Source organism: Rana temporaria, chromosome 5 (genome assembly GCF_905171775.1).
Source record: "Rana temporaria chromosome 5, aRanTem1.1, whole genome shotgun sequence".
Taxonomy (NCBI): Eukaryota; Metazoa; Chordata; class Amphibia; order Anura; family Ranidae; genus Rana; species Rana temporaria.
The window spans coordinates 12,269,518-12,286,121 of NC_053493.1; the positions used below are offsets into that span (position 1 = coordinate 12,269,518).

Genomic DNA, 16,604 nt, shown 5'->3' on the forward strand with positions numbered 1-16,604 from the left:
GCAGGGTCCTGGGGAGACCGGATATAGTGAATGCAGGGTGCTGGGGAGACCAGATATAGTGAATGCAGGGTGCTGGGGAGACCGGATATAGTGAATGCAGGGTGCTGGGGAGACCAGATATAGTGAATGCAGGCTCCTGGGGAGAGCAGATATAGTGAATGCAGGCTGCTGGGGAGACCAGATATAGTGAATGCAGGCTGCTGGGGAGACCAGATATAGTGAATGCAGGCTGCTGGGGAGACCAGATATAGTGAATGCAGGCTCCTGGGGAGAGCAGATATAGTGAATGAATGCAGGCTGCTGGGGAGACCAGATATAGTGAATGCAGAGTCCTGGGGAGTCCAGATATAGTGAATGCAGGGTGCTGGGGAGACCAGATATAGTGAATGCAGGGTCCTGGGGAGACCAGATATAGTGAATGCAGGGTGCTGGGGAGACCAGATATAGTGAATGCAGGCTCCTGGGGGAGACCAGATATAGTGAATGCAGGCTCCTGGGGAGACCAGATATAGTGAATGCAGGGTGCTGGGGAGACCAGGTATAGTGAATGCAGGCTCCTGGGGAGAGCAGATATAGTGAATGCAGGCTCCTGGGGAGACCAGATATAGTGAATGCAGGCTCCTGGGGAGACCAGATATAGTGAATGCAGGCTCCTGGGGAGACCAGATATAGTGAATGCAGGCTCCTGGGGAGAGCAGATATAGTGAATGCAGGCTCCTGGGGAGACCAGCTATAGTGAATGCAGGGTCCTGGGGAGACCAGATATAGTGAATGCAGGGTCCTGAAGAGACCAGATATAGTGAGTGCAGGGTCCTGGGGAGACCAGATCTAGTGAATGCAGAGTCCTGGGGAGTCCAGATATAGTGAATGCAGGGTGCTGGGGAGACCAGATATAGTGAATGCAGGCTCCTGGGGAGAACAGATATAGTGAATGCAGGCTCCTGGGGAGAACAGATATAGTGAATGCAGGCTCCTGGGGAGAGCAGATATAGTGAATGCAGGCTCCTGGGGAGACCAGCTATAGTGAATGCAGGGTCCTGAAGAGACCAGATATAGTGAGTGCAGGGTGCTGGGGAGACCAGATATAGTGAATGCAGGCTCCTGGGGGAGACCAGATATAGTGAATGCAGGCTCCTGGGGAGACCAGATATAGTGAATGCAGGGTGCTGGGGAGACCAGATATAGTGAATGCAGGCTCCTGGGGAGAGCAGATATAGTGAATGCAGGCTCCTGGGGAGACCAGATATAGTGAATGCAGGGTCCTGGGGAGACCAGATCTAGTGAATGCAGAGTCCTGGGGAGTCCAGATATAGTGAATGCAGGGTGCTGGGGAGACCAGATGTAGTGAATGCAGGGTGCTGGGGAGACCAGATATAGTGAATGCAGGGTGCTGGGGAGACCAGATATAGTGAATGCAGGCTCCTGGGGAGACCAGATATAGTGAATGCAGGCTGCTGGGGAGACCAGATATAGTGAATGCAGGCTCCTGGGGAGACCAGATATAGTGAATGCAGGCTCCTGGGGAGACATTGGCAAGTTTTGGAAGAGGCCATGCAGCCGGCATCACTATAGGGGGAGCAGACGATGGAAAAGGCTCGGTGTGGCCATTAAATAATAAGCGTACTGCAAGCACTCATCTTTTTAAATCTCAGATCTGATTCTCTTCACTGATTCTCACGCCTGGAATCGTAACAGACACCCGGCACACACATTGGTCGGATATTTCACAGAACAGGTCCGTCATTCGGGCCCCTGGCTAGGCGGTCATGCCCGGACATGCAGGGTGTAAGCTATCTCCGACATTCCATGCGCTGAGAGAGGGGCCCAAATCAACGTTCCGTGCTGAAGAACGACGACCTAAATGCTGATAATATTTTCATCGCTCTTGTTCTAAGGGGGGGGGAGGGGGGGACCTACTCATCACTTCACATAATATGATGATGATAATGTTGCATTGTATAAACAATACGGGACAACTTTCAATGACCCTCAAGTTGCATGAAAGTTGGACCAAAGTTGCTGCAACTTTAAGACTCCCCCCTAGGCTCTCCAGCCCCCCAGTGCTCTCAGCTCCCCCCATGCTATCAGGCTGCCCCCTAGTGCTCTTCAGCCTCCCAGTGCTCTCAGGCCCCCACATGTGCTCTCTGACCCACCCACCCCCCCAGGTGCTCCCCCTGTGCTTTTTGCCCCCCCCCATGCTCTCAGCTCCCCTTGTGCTCTTTGGCCCCCCTGCCCTGTGCTCAGACTCCCCCTTGTGCTCTCAGGCCCCAACGTGTGCTCTCAGACCCTCCCCATGCGCTCCACCCCCCCAATTGCTCCCCCTGCTCTCAGCTTCCCTTGTGCTTTTTGGCCCCCTGCCCTGTGCTCAGACTCCCCCTTGTGCTCTTCAGCCCCCAACGTGTGCTCTCTGACCCACCTATGCTCTCAGACCCCCCCCCCCCCCAATGCTCTCTGCTCCCCTTCTGCTCTACATATACAATGTACATTCACATCAATCCCTGACCTCAAGGAGCTTACAATCTAAGGTCCCCAACATTCATACATACATAGAGAGAGAGAGAGAGAGAGAGAGAGAGAGAGAGAGAGAGAGATACATAGAGAGAGAGATACATACATACATACATAGAGAGAGATACATACATACATACATACATACATAGAGAGAGATACATACATACATACATACATACATAGAGAGAGAGAGAGAGAGAGCGAGAGCGAGAGCGAGAGTGATACATACATACATACATAGAGAGAGAGAGACATACATAGAGAGAGAGAGAGAAATAAGAGAGATACATACATATAGAGAGATACATATACAGAGAGAGAGAGAAAGAGAGAGCTACATACATAGAGAGAGATACATACATCGCAAGAGATAGAGAGAGAGAGAGAGACACACACACATACATACATAGAGATACATACATAGGGAGATCGATACATACATCGAGAGAGTTACATATAGAGAGAGATACATATAGAGAGGGCGATACATACATATAGAGAGATACATACATACATAGAGAGAGATACATACAGGGAGAGATGAATACATACAGACAAAGAGAGATACACATACATAGCGAGAGATACATACAGAGAGATACATACATACATAGAGAGATACAGACAGAGAGATACATACATACATACATACATAGAGAGATACAGACAGAGAGATACATACATACATACATACATACATACATAGAGAGAGACGCATACATACAGAGACGCATACATAGAGAGAGAGAAATAAGAGAGATACATACATATAGAGAGATACATACACAGCGAGAGATACATACATACATACATACATACATAGAGAGATACATACATAGAGAGATACATACATAGAGAGATATACATACATACATACATAGAGAGATACATACAGAGAGAGACACACACACACACACACATAGCGATATATACATAGAGAAAGAGATATACATACAGAGAGCGATACACACATATAGAGAGAGATATACATACAGACAGAGATAGATACATACATAGCGAGAGATAGATAGATACATACATACATACATACATACATAGAGAGAGAGAGATACATACATACATACATACATACATACATACATACATAGAGAGAGATAGATACATACATAGAGAGAGAGAGATACATACATACATACATACATACATACATAGAGAGAGATAGATACATACATAGAGAGAGAGATACATAGAGAGAGATACATACACATACATAGAGATACATACATACACACATACAGTATAGAGGGATAGAGAGAGATACATACGTATTATATAGAGGGATAGAGAGATACACATACATACATAGAGAGATACATACAGAGACATACATACATATTAGGGGTGCAACGGATCGTCATTGATCCGTGATCCGAACCGAAAAAGATTGATCCGAACCGCACACACGTGATCCGCGGATTGTTTTCTAAAAAAAATAATAATAATAATTTGCGCATGTTCAGTCCACACACAGCGTGGTCATGGCGAACGGAGGAGCTTGAATGCCCCGCGTCATTTAAATCCCCTGTATGGGAGCATTTTGGCTTCCCTGTCAAATATAATGATGAAGGAAAGAGGTTAGTGGATAAAACCGTGACGGTGTGTAGGCACTGTGGCACAAGAATGCCATATGACAGTGGGAACACATCAAGTATTGTCACTAGGGGTGCAACTGATCCGTACGGATCAGCACCTTCGGGTCGGGACACACAGCGATCCACGGGCCTCCCGGTCCATAGGAAAGGCCGCGGCGTCGGCCTAGCTATCGAAGCGGGGGCCATCAAGGTCCACCCGGCGCGGGGGGGATGCAGGCTGCTCCTCGGAAGTTTGTGGGCACTTGAGCTCAATATGTCATTGACTCAACAGCCCAGCGATGAGCTCCATGCTGCACCTTGAGGAATCCACACGGGGAGCCGCTGCTGCCGCCGCACCGGGCGTCCTGCTGCTTGCCAGAGAAGAGAGAGGAGGCGATCAGGGGGATCTGTATGGACTGAGCACGTAGGGGGGATTTTCACTAGACACTCAGCCCGCCGATCAATGACACTAAAGGGATCTGATGATTGGGATAGTTCAGGTCACAGTAGGGAACTGGTGACACCACTTTCGTACATGGGGCTGCGACTTCCACTTGGCTGCACATATAAGTATTGCGAGATGCAGTTATTTCAACACAAAACAGAGCTTATACGCTTAAATACAGTATTTGTAAATCTGACGGACTGTTTAAATGTGAAAATCAGAGGTGTTCTGTCACATTAGCAATAAACAGTCAGTCGGATTTCCAAACACTGTATTTAAGCACATAAGCTCAGTTTTGTGTTGAGAGGAACTGTGAAATCTAAAACTCTGGTGGTTGTAACAAGATTTGTCGTTTTTTTTTTTTTTGCTGATCCGAAAATGATCCGATCCGTGACTCCTGATCCGAGGATCGATCCGATCCGTGAGTTTTTTGATCCGTTGCACCCCTAATACATATAGAGGGATAGAGAGATACACATACATACAGAGAGAGATACACATAGATACAGAGAGAGATACACATAGATACATATAGAGAGAGATACATACATAGATAGAGAGGGATATATACACACATATAAAGAGATACTTACACAGACAGAGAGAGAGAGAGAGAGAGAGAGAGAGAGAGATACATACATAGAGAGTGCAAGAGAGACACACACATCCATAAGATCACACACAGAGATTTACTTTTTGAGTTCTGGATATATTTGGAGGGGGGGAGGGGGGGCAGCAATAAAAGTATAAGTGTCCAGCTCTGGGCGACCAGCACCCTCTAATCTAGGCAATGACAATCATTTAGGTTACTAAATCATCTGTGGCAGATTTAAAGAGATCTGATTGGCTCTTTGCATTCCTTAAATAAAACTTTCTAAGCTTCAGATATTGCGCATCGGGTAGAACACTCCACTCCTTTTTTTGGCACACTGATTGTGATTAATTGAACAGTTAGAGGCTCAATTTCCCAAACACGAGAAATTCTGGAGACGTAAAAAAAAAAACTAAATGCGAAACACTTGCTGGAAAAAGCGCATTCTAAGCATTTCAATATCACGGCGGTCACGTGCGAACGCACTGCCCTCTTCCCGGGAGGACATAAAGTATACACTGAAGACGGAATAGTAAAAGTGAGAGAAGAATAACACAAAAGAGACTTTCCCATGAAAGTTTTGTATTTTCTTTGAGAACAGGATACACCTGCAGACTTCTATTATCCCGAAACTGGAGAGAGCGGGGCTTTATTAATGGGTTAATGGGACCCCCTACTGGTCACAGGGAGGCACTGCCAGAAAAATGTCTACAGATTTTTTGTGTGCGTTCTAGTAACAGGTGATAGACCAATGAGAATTACATCTGGAGATAAGCAGATATTCCTTTTAAAAATTTAATGCCACAGGGGTTGATTTACTAAGACTGTAGAGTGCAAAATCTGGTGCAGCTCTGCATAGAAACCAATCAGCTGCCAGCTTTTATTGTCAAAGATTAATTGACGAAGCTGAAGTTAGAAGCCGATTGGCTACTATGCAGAGCTGCACCAGATTTCGCACTCTCTGGTTTAAAGTAAATGAACCCCACAGATACAGACACAAGCAGGGGCGGACTGACCATTGAGTCACTCGGGCACTGCCCGAGGGCCCCATGCCACTAGGCGGCCCCCCCATCAGGGTTGCCAGGCTCAGTAAAACCAGGTATGATATATCCGAAACCGACATGCTTTTGATGTGAAAATCCCGAGATTTTAGCTGCCCCGCCTCCTGGCATGGTGGCCATCTGTAAGCCCAGGGGCCTCATAATCTTCTATTGCCCAGGGGCCCCATGAGTTGTCAGTCTGCCCCTGGACACAAGTTCACTTCCAAATACCAGAACACATTAATGCCCCTTCACATTTTCTTGCAGCAACTTGCAACTTCTCCCACCCTCAACCCCATAAGGACTATGCTGCCTTCTCATAGATGGACCTGTCCAGTTCTGCCGCTATCCAGGGCTCAGGTAAAGCTACTCTTGGTGAGAAGTATCACCAGACAGGAAGTTCTGGAAAACCTGCAATGAGGACACAGAAAGAACTTAGGGAACTGCTGGACCCATCGTCTAGTGAAATCACACGGTCATGATCGAAAAGGGGACAAACTCTTTAACTGAGCACCAGATAGACATAAAACCCAACAGGGGTTTTTTTTTCTTCCACACTATCCAAAACCAACGTTTTTTTTTTTTTTGCAATTTTGTCATGTGGAGAAGTCTGGAACCTACCAGGGGAAACCACTCATGACCCATATATGAGGGACAACCGCCCTAATTGAACACCAGATAGCCATTAACAAACACCAACAAGAGTTCTTACCCACCCACACTCTCAAACTAAAGTTTTGGCCAATATACACTTTTATAGCTCTTGTAGTTGTGTAGAGTAGGGGAAGGTTTGACCCCTTGTCTGGTGAAACCATGATCATGACCATAAGGGGACAACCTCTAACGGAGCACCAGATAGACCCAACACCCAACCGAGGCACCAGACAGACCCAACACCCAACCGAGCTACCAGACAGACCCAACCGAGCCACCAGACAGACCCAACACCCAACCGAGCCACCAGACAGACCCAACACCCAACCGAGCCACCAGACAGACCCAACCGAGCCACTAGACAGACCCAACACCCAACCGAGCCACCAGACAGACCCAACACCCAACCGAGGCATCAGACAGACCCAACACCCAACCGAGGCACCAGACAGACCCAACACCCAACCGAGGCACCAGACAGACCCAACACCCAACCAAGGCACCAGGTAGACCCAAGTGAGCAAGTCTTATTCTTCCACACTATCCAAAATAAAGTTTTGCCCGGTATACACTTTTAAAGCTCTTTTAGTTGTGTAGAGTAGGGGAAGGTTGGACCCCCTGTCTGATGAAACCATGGTCATGACCGTGAGGGGACAATCTCTAACCGAGCATCAGATAGACCCAAAACCCAACCGAGAATCAGATAGACCCAAGACCCAACTGAGAATCAGACAGACCCAACACCCAACCGAGCATCAGATAGACCCAACACCCAACCAAGCACCAGACAGACACAACACCCAACCAAGCACCAGGTAGACCCAAGTGAGCAAGTCTTATTCTTCCACACTATCCAAAATAAAGTTTTGGTCGGTATACACTTTTTAAGTTCTTTTAGTTGTGTAGAGTAGGGGAAGGTTGGACCCCCTGTCTGATGAAACCATGGTCATGACCGTGGGGGAACAACCTCTAACCGAGCACCAGACAGACCCAAGCGAGCACCAGACAGACCCAAGCGAGCACCAGACAGACCCAAGCGAGCACAAGACAAACCCAAGCGAGCACAAGACAGACCCAAGCGAGCACCAGACAGACCCAAGCAAGCACAAGACAGACCCAAGCGAGCACGTCTTATTCTTCCACACTATCCGTGACACTGCCGTGTCAATTTGGAGAAGGCTGGACCGTAGGCGAGGGACAAGCTAGCTGTAGAACTCAGGAGGTTCTTATACTACACCAGGGTTTCTCCAGAGGATGCTGGGGGTCCCTTAAGCAATTTCTGCCTCTCGGATAAGTTCCCACTGACACCCTTGATCTTTTTAGCTATCTGTAAGGTGGTGATTCTTCCCAATGACCACAAGTGTAAGGCCCCGTACACACATCCGAGGAACTAGACGGGCAAAACTCATCGTTTTGCTCGTCGAGTTCTGTGTGAAGCCGCCGAGGATCTCGGCGAGCCAACTTTCCTCATTGAACAACGAGGAAATAGAGAACATGTTCTCTATTTGGCTCGACGAGGAACTCGTCGGCTTCCTCGGCCGAAAATGTACACACGGCCGGGTTTCTCGGCAGAATATAGCTCCGATCGAGTTTCTGGCTGAATTCTGCAGAGAAACTCGGTCGTGTGTACGAGGCCTCAGGCGCATTCTTCCCACTGAGCATCACAAGTTGTAGATATGGTACGTTTTAGAAGGGGTTTCTAAGACCAGAAAGTTATTTCAAGGGTTCCTCTGTGTTGAAAAAGGTTAAGAAAGGCTGTCCTAAGCGATCAAAAATGTTAGTTTTGGCCGGGCATACACTTTAATTTCCCTTGTAGCAGTTTGTATCTTTTTTTTTCTACCCATTGAGACCATAATGATTGTTATGTTCTCCGATGGAACCCTGATTTGTTTATTCTACCCGATGGAGAATTCATCGAGAAGTGGTGCCTCAGTTGGCTTGGGAATGGTCTTTGTGGTTGGGCAGATGTTGAAATTCTGGGCCAGCCACCTCACCAACGGATACCCAGAGATACAAGAAACCAGCATATGATTCAGCTTGTCAGAAACCACAAGAGTTGTTAGTGTTGGGGGAGGGGGGGGGGGGCTGGCCTTTAAATATTGCTGTTCTACTGTGGCCCCTGGGAACATAGCCAATATATCTTGGATTTATGAGACTAGCCTGACATGATCACTGGTTAGAACGAAGAAAAAAAAAAAGTGAGAGTTAAAAACATGCAACAAGGTAATCTCTCTAAAAAGGACACTGTCATCACAATTCGGACAGAGGAAGTGAAGGAGAGGATACAACGTCCCCCTGAGCCGCGCATTGCCATCTCCGAACATCAACCTTTTCTCGACCTTCATTGTTCGGTCAACATATCAGTTTTTCAACACTTGACCTTCATCAGACCCCCCCCCCCCACCAGATTCTATTGTCAGGCTGTAGCTTCATCAGACCCCCCCACCACCACCAGATTCTATTGTCAGGCTGTAGCTTCATCAGACCCCCCCACCACCAGATTCTATTTTCGGGTTGTAGCTTCATCAGGCCCCCCCCACCACCACCATATTCTATTGTCAGGCTATAGCTTCATCAGATCCCCCCCCCCCACCACCAGATTCTATTGTCAGGCTGTAGCTTCATTAGACCCCCCCACCACCACCAGATTCTATTGTCAGGCTGTAGCTTCATCAGACCCCCCACCACCATATTCTATTGTCAGGCTGTAGCTTCATCAGACCCCCCCACCACCAGATTCTATTGTCAGGCTGTAGCTTCATTAGACCCCCCCCCCCACCAGATTCTATTGTCAGGCTGTAGCTTCATCAGACCCCCCACCACCATATTCTATTGTCAGGCTGTAGCTTCATCAGACCCCCCACCAGATTCTATTGTCAGGCTGTAGCTTCATCAGACCCCCCCACCACCAGATTCTATTGTCAGGCTGTAGCTTCATCAGACCCCCCCCCCCACAAAACCAGATTCTATTATCAGGCTGTAGCTTCATCAGACCCCCCCACAACACCAGATTCTATTGTCAGACTGTAGCTTCATCAGACCCCCCCCCCCCACACCACCAGATTCTATTGTCAGGCTGTAGCTTCATCAGACCCCCCCACCACCAGATTCTATTGTCAGGCTGTAGCTACATCAAAACCTCAGAGGGGCTACCGTTCCAAAATCAGAGAGGTCGAAAGCCGATCACAATGTGTGCCAAGTTACCCCGTCCATGGCTGAAGCATTTAAGTTCCAATGTTTTCACAAACAATGTAACAAAAAAAAAATTATCTAGTCAAGTTTCCTTGTAGACCACAATAAGCCACAAAAACACCACGGCCATTGGGGGGGGGGGACAAGACGCCTTTTAATTTTCACTCCGTCCACAACGTATTTCCAGTTTCCCCCCATAAACACTTTCATGGAGGTATCTACTATCTAGGATAACCCAGCACTTCCCGTTGAGGTAAAACAACCAAAGCAAAATAAATTCTTAAAAAGCCAAAGTTATGCGACTTTGGAAGACTCGGCGGTGCGAACATCTGGAAGGAGGGCCGCTTGGAGAACGTTCATACACTGCGCTGACTTACAGAAGGACGGGGACTGGAGGATGGGAAAGAATGACAGCAATCAACTCAAAAATGACAACCCTAATCAACGTTCTATTGTCCTCTACACAACGGGCCGATATGAAACACGGTAGAACGTTCTATTGTCCTCTACACAATGGGCCGATATGAAACACGGCAGAACGTTCTAGTGTTCTCTACACAACGGGCCGATATGAAACACGGTAGAACGTTCTATTGTCCTCTTCACAATGGGCCGATATGAAACACGGCAGAACGTTCTAGTGTTCTCTACACAACGGGCCGATATGAAACACGGCAGAACGTTCTAGTGTTCTCTACACAACGGGCCGATATGAAACACGGTAGAACGCTCTATTGTCCTCTACACAACGGGCCAATATGAAACACGGTAAAACGCTCTATTGTCCTCTACACAGCGGGCCGATATGAAACACGGTACAGCGCTCTATTGTTCTCTACACAACGGGCCGATATGAAACACGGTAGAACGTTCTATTGTCCTTCTACACAACGGGCCGATATGTAACACGGTAGAACGTTCTATTGTCCTCTACACAACGGGCCGATATGTAACACGGTAGAACGTTCTATTGTCCTCTACACAACGGGCCGGTATGTAACACGGTAGAACGTTCTATTGTTCTCTACACAACGGGCCGATATGAATGTAGAACCCGTTTCCTGGGAGAACACAAAGGGATGGAGCTACACAGGCAGGCTTTTGGCTCGCTGGGCTCATAATCCATCGTAATGCAGAATATGACCAACAGCTGGACATTTTGGCATTTCTCAATGGCCAGCGAAGGGACACGGAGCGAGCGGAGCACAAACTATTGTCTGACGTCCAGCGAGTCGAAGCGCAGGACTCCCGGGGGTTGGGAAGTGAATGTAACAATGTATCACTGGCCATAATATTGCAACACAACATCAGAATGCCTTGTAATGGAAAGATCTGCTCTTCGCAGGGTATGTCATTGTGCTAAGAGCGCAGCGTCTGAATCCCCGGACTTGTTTTACAACCGCGGAGTGCGGAGGGAGGATTACACCGGGGCAGATAATACAATAAAACACACACACTAAATAAACACGGGCTGGATCCAAGCAACGAGTGGGGACAGAGGATCGGTTACAACCTGTAACATGATGACCTGGGGCAGCTTCATGGCTAGGGGGCAAGCCCACCACCCTGGGGCAGCTTCACCGCTAGGGGGCAAGCCCACCACCCTGGGGCAGCTTCACAACACCCAAGTAAAGATACCCCAGGGCACCTTCACCCGCATCAGCCCTAGGGGGCAAGGCTACTGACCTGGGGCAGCTTCAACCCTAGGGGGCAAGCCCACCACCCTGGGGCAGCTTCACCGCTAGGGGGCAAGCCCACCTCCCTGGGGCAGCTTCACCGCTAGGGGGCAAGCCCACCACCCTGGGGCAGCTTCACCGCTAGGGGGCAAGCCCACCACCCTGGGGCAGTTTTACAACACCCAACTAAAGCTACCCCAGGGCACCTTCACCCGCATCACTTCTAGGGAGCAAGGCTGCCGACCTGGGGCAGCTTTAACCCTAGGGGGCAAGCCCACCACCCTGGGGCAGTTTCACAACACCCAAGTAAAGATACCCCAGGGCACCTTCACCCGCATCAGCCCTAGGGGGCAAGGCTACTGACCTGGGGCAGCTTTAACCCTAGGTGGCAAAGCTACCACCCTGAGGCAGGTTCATAACATCCAAGTGAAGCTATACCAGGGCACCTTAACCTGCATCACCCCTAGGGGGCAAGGCTACCGACTTGGGGCAGCTTCAACCCTAGGGGGCAAGGCTACCACCCTGAGGCAGGTTCACAACATCCAAGCGAAGCTATACCAGGGCACCTTCAACTGCTTCGCCCCTAGGGGGTAAAGCTACCACCTTGGGGCAGTTTTTTTAAAACCCAAGCAAAGCTACACCAGGGCACCTTCACCTGCTTTACCCCTTGGGGGCAAGCCGTGCAGCTTCACCCCTAAGGGGCAAGCCTATCACCCTGGGGAAGCTTAACAACATCCAAGCAAAGCTACCCCAGAGCACCTTCACCCATAGGGGAAAGCCTACCACCCTGGGGCAGCGACACTCCTAGAGGGCAAGCCTACCACCCTGGGGCAGCTTCACAACATCCAAGCAAAGCTACACCAGGCATCTTCACCCCTTTGGGGCAAGGCTACCCTGGGGCAGCTTCACAACATCCAAGCAAAGCTACAAAAGGGCACCTTCACCTGCTTCACCCTTCTGGGGCAAGGCTACCCTTGGGCAGCTTTACATGCCAGCAAAGCTACCACAGGACAAATACACCCACTTCACCCTCTGGGGACAAGGCTACCACCCTGGGGCAGCTTAACCCCTTTGGGGGCAAGGCTACCACCCTGGGGCAGCTTCACAACATCCAAGCAAAGCTTTACAATGGAACCTTTACCCCTCTGGGGCAAGGCTACCCTGGGGCAGCTTCACATGCAAGCAAAGCTACCCCAGGGCAGCTTCACTGCCCATTCCAAGGCACCTTCACCAGGGGAAAAAACTGCCCTGGGCAGCTTCACCCTCCCCTCCAGGCAATGCTTCCCTGTGCAGCTCCGTCCCATCATCTCCCAGCAGAGTTCCCTGGATGTGGCCGGGCGCAGACAGGCGTGCATCTGCTGTAATAGTATCTGGCCAGGAGCCGGGACAGTGACAGAATGACTATCCTGCCACAGAGAGGACACAGATCTCCAGGAGCAGACTGCACTGCCCAGCCCAGGGTGAGGGACACAAAGTGACACAGATCTCCAGGAGCAGACTGCACTGCCCAGCCCAGGGTGAGGGACACAAAGTGACACAGAGCAGCACCAACACAGCGAGCCATTATTAACCCCTTACAGCCAGACACTGCCGGGGGTTCTCTGTGCACAGCATTGCAAGCAAGTCTCCGGCACCTTCACCATGTATTATGAGGACACAATACATTCCAACACCGATACAGAATCATCACTGACCCCCAGAACTGATCCCCCAGCACTGATCCCCCAACACTGACCCCCCAACACCGATACAGAAGGAACAATCCCATATACTCCAAGTATCATCACTGACCCCCAGCACTGATACAGAAGGAACAATCCCATATACTCCAAGTATCATCACTGACCCCCAGCACTGATCCCCCAGCACTGATCCCCCAGCACTGATACAGAAGGAACAATCCCATATACTCCAAGTATCATCACTGACCCCCAGCACTGATCCCCCAACACTGATCCCCCAACACTGATCCAGAAGTAACAATCCCATTTTTCAGTAATGACACAATTGTACTACCAGGACACCATATACTCCAAGTATCATCACTGATACCCCAGCACTGACCCCCCAGCACTGATCCCCCCAGCACTGATACAGAAGGAACAATCCCATCTCCAGTAATGACACAATGCAGAACTAACCATTGTTACTATGTACTACCAGGACACCATATACTCCAAGTATCATCACTGACCCCCAGCACTAATTCCCCAGCACTGACCCCCCAACACTGATCCCCCAACACTGATCCCCCAGCACTGATCCCCCAGCACTGATCCCCCAGCACTTATACAGAGAAAACAATCCCATCTCCAGTAATGACACAATGCAGAACTAACCATTGTTACTATGTACTCCAAGTATCAGCACTGACCCCCAGCACCAATCCCCCAGCACTGACCCCCCAACACTGACCCCCCAGCACTGACCCCCCAGCACTGACCCCCCAGCACTGACCCCCCAACACTGACCCCCCAACACTGACCCAATCCCCCCAACACTGACCCAATCCCCCCCCCCCCCCCAACACTGACCCAATCCCTGCCCCCCCCCAACACTGACCCAATCCCTGAACACTGACCCAATCCCTGATCCCCCAGCACTGACCCAATCCCTGATCCCCCCCAGCACTGACCCAATCCCTGATCCCCCAGCACTGACCCAATCCCTGATCCCCCAGCACTGACCCAATCCCTGATACCCCAGCACTGACCCAATCCCTGATCCCCCAGCACTGACCCAGTCCCTGATCCCCCAGCACTGACCCAGTCCCTGATCCCCCAGCACTGACCCAATCCCTGATCCCCCAGCACTGACCCAATCCCTGATCCCCCAGCACTGACACAATCACTGACCCAATCCCTGATCCCCCAGCCCTGACCCAATCACTGATCCCCCCAGCCCTGACCCAATCACTGATCCCCCAGCACTGACACAATCCCTGATCCCCCAGCACTGACCCAATCCCTGATCCCCCAGCACTGACACAATCACTGATCCAATCCCTGATCCCCCAGACCTGACCCCCAATCCCACAGCCCTGATCAAATGTCTTTAATAATGACAATATCTCCAGCACAGATCTGAAATCTCCAATAATGACACAATTGGGGGAGATTTACTAAAACTGGGAGCATTTAGAATCTGCACAGCAACCAATCAGCTTCTAGCTTCAGTTTGTTCAGTTAAGCTTTGGCAATAAAACCTGAAAGCTGATTGGTTTCTAAGCAGAGCTGCACCGGATCGCACACTCCACTTTTAGTAAATAAACACCCGATGTATAGAACTGATCTCCATCATCATCCAATACAGATACAAAGTAACAGCCTATCACTGATCTCCGACACCGACACAATGTATCACTGATCACCGACACCGACACAATGTATCACTGATCACCGACACCGACACAATGTATCACTGATCTCCGACACCGACACAATGTATCACTGATCACCGACACAATGTATCACTGATCACCGACACAATGTATCACTGATCTCCGATCACAACGTATCACCGGGACACCTCACATCCCAACACAAAGTATCATCAGCCTCCAGCAACAAAGTCTCAGCGATCTCCAACACTGACAGATCACTGATCTCCAGCAACAATGTCTCAGCGATCTCCAACACTGACAGATCACTGATCTCCAGCAACAAAGTCTCAGCGATCTCCAACACTGACAGATCACTGATCTCCAGCAACAAAGTCTCAGCGATCTCCAACACTGACAGATCACTGATCTCCAGCAACAAAGTCTCTGGGATCTCCCACACTGACAGATCACTGATCTCCAGCAACAATGTCACAGTCCCCTATCTCCAACACTGCGATGTGTCCCAATACAAAGTATCATCATCAGCCTCCAGCAACCAAGTATCGCTGATCTCCAGCAGCACGGATATCCCATCCCCGGGGCTCCTCTGGGGGTCACCTACCCGAAGTAGGCAGCGGTGGGTCCGCCGGAGAGGAGGACTAGGAGCGCCAGTGACAGCCATCCCAGGGAGAGGCGTCCATCCAGCATCTTGGTGCGGCTCTCGGGCTGAGCATTTCGTTGATGTTGAGGTGTTAGTGGCGGAGTCCCGGCTCTCCTCCCTTCTTATACCGCTCAGCTGGGCGGAGGCGGGGCTCGGGGCTCTGCAGGGACCGCCCCCCAGGTCCGCCCCTCTAACGCCCCTCCCTCCCCTCCGCCAGGACCCTGCGCGTGCCGCTGATTAACCCCTTCGCTGCCGGCACCGGCCGCTTCGTCGCTGGCATTAACCCCTTCAGCACTGGCATTAACCCCTTCATCACTGGCATTAACCCCTTCATCACTGGCATTAACCCCTTCACTGCCAACACTGACCCTTCATCACTGGCATTAACCCCTTCATCACTGGCATTAACCCCTTCACTGCCAACACTGACCCATCCATTAATGGCATTAACCCCTTCACTGCCAGCACTAACCCCTTCATCACTGGCATTAACCCCTTCAGCACTGGCATTAACCCCTTCAGCACTGGCATTAACCCACTCACTGCCAACACTGACCCTTCAGCAATGGCATTAACCCCTTCTCTGCCAGGCCCAGCACTAACCCCTTCATCACTGGCACTAACACCTTCATTGCCAACACTGGCCCCTCCATCAATGGCGTTAACCCCTTCATCACCAGCACTGACCCCTTCACCACTGGCATTAACCCTTCACTGCCAGCACTAATCCCTTCATCACTGGCATTAACCCCTTCACCACTGGCAATAAACCCCTTCACTGCCAGCACTATCCCCTTTACCACTGGCATTAACCCCTTCACCACTGCCAACACTGACCCTTGATCACTGGCATTAACCCCTTCATCACTGCCAGGATTAACCCCTTCATCACTTACACTAACCCCTTCACTGCCAACAC

General features: G+C 50.0%; 1 protein-coding gene across 1 annotated transcript in view; it reads right to left on the reverse strand.

Moving 5' to 3' along the window:
• Positions 1 to 15,765, reverse strand: part of WNT9A (Wnt family member 9A) — a 154,444-nt gene extending 138,679 nt beyond the window's left edge. The window contains exon 1 of the mRNA XM_040352183.1: positions 15,647 to 15,765. Within this exon, the coding sequence (XP_040208117.1) occupies positions 15,647 to 15,732 (86 nt within the window). The 5' untranslated portion in view covers positions 15,733 to 15,765. The remainder of the gene's footprint in view (positions 1 to 15,646) is intronic.
• Between the last annotated feature and the right edge of the window lie 839 nt (positions 15,766 to 16,604).